The sequence below is a fragment of the Octodon degus genome, unplaced genomic scaffold (assembly GCF_000260255.1).
Source record: "Octodon degus isolate 3935 unplaced genomic scaffold, OctDeg1.0 scaffold00037, whole genome shotgun sequence".
Classification (NCBI taxonomy): domain Eukaryota; kingdom Metazoa; phylum Chordata; class Mammalia; order Rodentia; family Octodontidae; genus Octodon; species Octodon degus.
This window is the reverse complement of record NW_004524613.1, coordinates 16323642-16329824: the sequence shown is the minus strand read 5'-3', so window position 1 is coordinate 16329824 and position 6183 is coordinate 16323642. Positions and strand designations below refer to the sequence as shown.

At 48.9% G+C, this 6183-nt stretch overlaps 1 protein-coding gene across 1 annotated transcript in view; it reads left to right on the top strand.

Annotated features, from left to right (window-relative positions):
- Positions 1-3676, top strand: part of LOC101588988 (WAP four-disulfide core domain protein 5) — a 5461-nt gene extending 1785 nt beyond the window's left edge. Inside the window, exons 2-4 of the mRNA XM_012514671.2 lie at positions 1976-2113; positions 2213-2353; positions 2711-3676. Of these exons, the coding sequence (XP_012370125.1) occupies positions 1976-2113; positions 2213-2353; positions 2711-2715 (284 nt within the window). The 3' untranslated portion in view covers positions 2716-3676. The remainder of the gene's footprint in view (positions 1-1975; positions 2114-2212; positions 2354-2710) is intronic.
- The last annotated feature ends 2507 nt before the right edge of the window (positions 3677-6183 follow it).

Sequence of the window (6183 nt, the reverse complement as noted above, 5' to 3'; positions counted from 1 at the left end):
AAATCCCCTCAGGATTTATCCTGAGATCCTGTACCTCAGATTGTAGAACCTTTATCAGTGCAGCCATGTGGATGAGTCACGGCCATTGCTTGGCCAATGTTGAGCACAGGGCTTTTGGAAACACTCCCTTTACCAACTTACTCCTTGTGAAACGGGGTCCCAGTGACCCTCAGGAACAAACTGTGCCTTAATAAGTAAGTACTGGGTACACAGTAAGTTCAGTACCCGGATAATGCAGAGCAATGAGCTGGAGGCAAAGAGGACTGTCTGCCCTGCTACTTCATCCAGCTACTCAGGACAAGAGTCAGAGCCGGCAGAGCCTAGTCTGCTCAGTGTCTGCTTATGGAGCCAGGCAGGACATTCTCGTCTCTCCCCCAGCTCACTGCATCCCAGTCCCCATGGTTTCTTTCCCATCCATAGGTGTCTATATACAGTGTACGCCTATGTACCACAGTTGGGGGTTGTTACTCATTGTCTGAGTCCATCCCCACGGAATCTGTGTCTGGATGATGTGCAAATGACTGTGGCATTCACAGAATGCCTGCCTATGAATGTGGAAGCCGGAGGTGGAGGAACGGTTAGAAAGGTGGTCCTCACTTGGCCTGGGCTTGCAAGTTCAGGGTTAGGCCCTGGACCTATGACACCATCAGCAGGTTCCTTCATCCCCCTCTACCTGCCCAAATTCCCCATATTTCCCACCAAAAGAGGCTCATCAGAGCAGGGGCTCCTTGCCAGGCTATGCACCCTCTCTCCAGAAGGGGGCAGCAATTTAATTTAAAGTAGCTCAGTCTAAGGGCAGAAGCTGAACTTGAGCATTCACTGTGTGAGCGAGGGGTTACCTGCTTGGTGCACAGTCAGTGCCCAGGCAGAGGCGGAGGTGGGGAGGTGACACAGAGCCATCACTGGAGTCCTTGGTCAGCTGCCAAAGGCAGTTCCTGAACCTTTGTCCTGATGCTGGATGGAGGTAAAGGACCAGGACCAGGACCAGGACCAGTCCCATCCCTATAGCTCAAAAGCAGTCAAAGCATGTCAGAGGTCAGAGAAAGCCTGGCTTTGGTGGTCTTAGCCCAGACCCATGTGAGTCTGGGTCAGTTATTACCCCTTCAGCCCTTCCTTTCTTCTCCAAAATCTCAACAAGAAGAGTGCTTAGCTAAACTTCAGGACAAACCATTCTGTAGCCATCTGGAGGGATTCCTCACAGAAAGAGCTCGTCTCTGTCCCTGAAACCTGCCACTTGCAACAGTGAAGAGTACCAGTGTGCAGATATGGCTGAGCTTGACCATGCTTATGGGACAATACTGTTGCTGCCAATGTCCAACACTGGGTCTTCTTTCAAAACTCTTTATTGCCAATAGTCACTGACCCCTTATCATTGTGTACCAAGTGCTGTTCTGGAACTCAGAGTAGGACAGACAGGGGTAAAAGCCTCTGGCCAAGAGAGGTGCAGACAACTGCAAACTCTCCAGGGAAAGATACCTTGGGGGCTAGCAGAGGTGAGGTGGGGCTGACATAGCTTACATGGGATCATAAAGTAGGGTCTTCTGAGGTTGTGAGGTTTCAGTTGCTCAGGTGAAGTGAGCGTAGGCACCAGGCAAAATCATGTGACCGAAGTAGGAACTGTGTGGAGCAGATCAGGAGCCATGAAGTAGTAGAGGATGAGCCCAGAGTATGGGAAGGGCCAGACCAGGTATGATCTTGTTGGCCACAGTGGAGAATTGGGGTAGGGGCAGAGTCTCGCTGTGTAGTTCAGGCTGGCCTTAAACTCACTATGTAGCCCAGGCTGTCACTGAACTTTGCCTTAGCCTCCTGAGGGCTGGAATTATAGGTGTGTACCACCACACCCAGCCACAGTGGATTCTAAACTTCATTTTGCGCCTGTTCTTTATGCCATCTGAGTCTCAAATGAGCCCTAGGAGGGGTCGGGGAGCTTCCCAGGTTAACATTTAAGCTACAACATGTGGGAATTCCCTTACAGAGAAACACGGGGGCTGCCCACCAGATGATAAGCCCTGCCTCTCAGTGCCTGACCAGTGCACAGGTGACAGCCAGTGTCCCTCAGGCAAGAAGTGCTGTTCCCAAGCTTGTTTCCGCCAGTGTGTTCCCAGGGTCTCAGGTAAGTGCACCATGCTGACAACCTGAGCCCCAAGCCCCAAGCCCCAATCCTCAAGGCTGGCAGGAACAGGCAGAACTCAGCCAGGCCCTTCTGTTGCAGTAAAGCCAGGCAGGTGCCCTAAGGACCAACTGCGCTGCCTCAGCCCTGTGAAGCACCTGTGTTCCCAGGACTTTGACTGCTCTCGTGAGAAACGGTGTTGCCCAACTGCCTGTGGCCGGGACTGCCGAAATCCTGTCAGAGGTACAACTCCTAGGGTACAGAGGTCCCTCCAGAGCAACAGCTCAGAGATGACTTTCCAGCTCAACCACCTTGGCAGGATAAGACACCAAAAGCTTAGGCATCCAAGGACTGTGTAAAGGATTAGGGTGGGTGGAGTCTCATTAGGATAGCAGAGCAATTGGGGATTTTCAGTCTTCTTATGGAATGCATTGCATGCCCTGAACCACATCCCTAAACTGCTCTGGGCAGCTGACTCCCTTTGGAGGAGGCTGGAGTATCCTCCCTTAGCGATTAGTGCTAGCTCCAGGGACGTTCAACCCTGGAACCCAGACTCCTGAGTGAAAGAGCGGGTAACCTTCTTGTTTTCTCTCTTCTCAGGCTAATTCTTTGGATCATGGCTCTGCACCCCAACAGCAAGAGCCAAGGACCTGGACACCCAAAAAGCATTATCTCTGTCAGGGTCCAACCAGATAATCACTGACCCACAGTAACTTCCCTGCGACACATTTGTCATGGCTTCTCCTCCTGGGGGTCAAGGTCCATAGCCTGACCCACAAGGCATTCCTCTGTATCACCCTGGGACCGCATACCACTGTTGTGCTGAGCTTCCCACCATTAGAGTACCTATTTTCATATCTCTCTGTATATTCTGTTTCCTTCATCTAAAATGCACAACTCAGGTGAGCCCCTGTTTGTAGAGCCCAGAACCCAGAACACAGGTCCTAGCAGAATCTCTAAACATCAGGCCTCTCACACAAACTTTTACAATTTCCCTCTCCTGCAAAATAGCACTGTCACATGTTGCCTGCCTATACTGCTGTTTATTTAATGCTTCACTTTAAATGATTCACTTTTGCATGTAGCTGTGTTTCAACAGAAAATGATACTCAAGATCACTGGCCACAAATAGAATGTAATTGTAAAAAGAGATGCAATAAAAACAGCTCAGTTCCATTAAATTAAATCATATCCAATTATTAAACTCTAGCTGGATAAGGCCATGTGCCAAGACTGACTGCCCCCTTTATACATGGAAATTAGCAAGGGTTCAAGAGATGTCAAAGATGCAAAGCTCTAAACTGGGACTTCTTACCTGATTCAATCAGGATCGAAAAGAAAATACCTATGTTGCTTCAAGAGTCAGTGTTATAGCATGTTACATCCAAATAATCACCAGCATCATTTTGGATTGCCACCAGTTTGGGAAATGTTTGAGCAACTGGGATGCCACGTTAATAGTGAATCTGTCCCTATGTTGAGCTACGCCTCACTGGCCTCAGTTCCCCCAGGGCACAGTCTGTAGTCAGCGCTAAAGTGTTTTTTTTTTAAATCTTTTTGTATTTTAGGGAAGGGTCTATGGGGTGATCAGGCTCTCACTACTAGATCGGACTCCTAGTGATCCTCCTGTTTACAGCCTCCCAAGAGCTGGGATTACAGACGTACCATGCCCAGTCTCAATTGCCAGCTCAGGGTGCCCACGGGGCGGGGCTAAAGTGTTTCTTTTGTGGACAAAGGTCAGTGAAGGAATGACAAACATTCCAAAGACATCCCTGGACCCAAACATCTGCATTCCTCACTCTCCCTCCCCACCATCAATTGTCTTGGGAAGGGATGGAAGCAAGCACACTCCCCCTGCTTTCTTTGTCCCGCTGTAGACTCAAGCATTGTATGGTTAACTGGAGATGAACTCGAGGTCCTGAGCCTCCTTTCCCTCCTCTCCTAACCTGTGTGTGATTCGGCAGTCCTTCACCACTCCAGGGCTGTTTGCCCTGGGAGAAGGAAAGAATTCTAGCTCCTCCCTAGTTGCCAATATCCTCCTCAGGGGAGTCAAATGCCTGAAGGGTTGACTCAGAGTAGCAAATGCTAATTAAGTGGATACAAAGTGAGGCCTGGAGAGGAAGAAAGGGTTCTCTGGGAGTTCCAGGGCCTTGGTTTCCCCGACTACAACCCTGGGAACTCACAGGTAATATAGAGGACTTTTTTTTTCCGGTACCAGGGATTGAACTCAGGACCTTGCACTTACCAGGCAGGCGCTTATGCCCCTGAGCTATATCCCCGGCCCGAATATTTTATTCTTTGCCCACAATTGCCGCTTCCCGGGCACGTCTCCTAGAGGAGAGAGTATATCCCTGACCCAGCTATTTGGCACTTGGCTAAGATCTTGTTCAAGCTAATGGGCAAGCGACTGGTGCCAGGCAGCAGCCTCCTCAGAGATTCTGGCGTCCGTCTCCAGAAGGGCTCGCTCAGAAGCTGCTGGTCACAGCCCCCGAGACACACAGGGTAGCCCCGAATCTGAGCTGGCCCAGCCAAGCCTCAGATTTGCATGACAGAAATAAATAGTTGTGGTAAGAAGCCTCGGAGCTCTGGAGCTGTGGGTCATAGATTCATCACAGTAAGTGCCTGACTAATGCTGATTATCAGTCCAAGGTAACCACCACCCTACACCTCCCATTACAAAACATCGTTCATCCATCCACCCCACAGCCCTGAGAAAGGCTGGTAGTGTCATCCGCATCCACAGTGAAGCAACAGTGGCACTGGAACAAGTGCTAGCTCCAGACCCCTTTGGGAGAAGCGGTAGTGCCAGGATGATATACCACTTCTTTGTAAATACTAATAAAACCAAAGAGCTAACAATTATAGATGTTATCCTACACCAGGCATCCCTTTAATTGCTTACATGTATGACTTCATTAAATCCTCATAGCTGTAGGTAGGCTTTATGATTTTCCCCATTTCACACAGGAGGAAAACTGAGGCAAAAAGAAATTAATCTGGTCAAAATCATACAACTTGTAAGTAGTAAAACTAGGATTCAGCTTCAAAAGCCTGATCCCAAACTTCATATTCTATCAAGTATGCTAATTATATGAGCTGGAGATCTTTTTCCAGCTTTAACAACTCAACTTCCACATCTCAGAAATAGGGCTTGCCAGGCCCCACGCAGGCTCAGTTTTAGATAGCTGGAACCCAGGCCTGTAGGTGGAGAGCTTATTGCCCCAGATTTCTTTCCTGAAGGGCACAAAAAGGAAAGCTCAGGGGAAACTTGAACTAGTTAAAACTTAGCTCCCAGCTCTGTCCTCACTGATTCCTTTGGCAAACTCCAGCCTTGTCTTCCCCCTCACCTAGTCAATAAATGTTTGCTAAGCACTTAACATGGCCTCCAGGCTGTGCCTTCACAGAGCTCAGGTCTCAGAGATGAGTTGAAACCCAAGCCAGAGACCTGTGTGACATTCACCAGGTAGGCAGAAACTAGGAGTCTACGGGAGGCCAGAAGGGACCTAACAGCGTGGACACCAGATACGATTCCTACTAGAGGTGTTGTCCATCTGGGCTGACAGAAAATGATATTTTTCTCTGCTATGAGTCTGTTTCTATTCCCACGGCTAAATTAAATGCTACCTGATACTCTGCGGAAAGAAAGGGCAAGAAGCATTTTTCAGGAGGAGGAAACAGCATGTTCTCATCCTCTCCTCACTCCTGAAAGAGAGAGCTTATTTCACTCTACAGATGAGGGAGGCACACGATCAGGAAGAGACACCTGGCCCAAAGTCACACAGGACTTCGGTGGCAAAAACAGGATGCTATGTATTTGTTATTTCTTACTTTGTAACAAATTACAAAATGACTTTTAGTGGCTTTAAAACAACCCATATTGTGCTGAGGAGATCACTCAGTGGTCTAAATGCCCACCTGGCAAGGCAAGGACCTGAGTTCAATCGCTGGTACCACATGCTATGCCAGCCCCTGAATTCCGGACTCGTTCACCGAAATCCTGCATCAAATAAGAAAATTACTGGGCTGGAGAGATGGCTCAGTGGTCTAAAGCACCTACTTGAAACAAGCTTGGC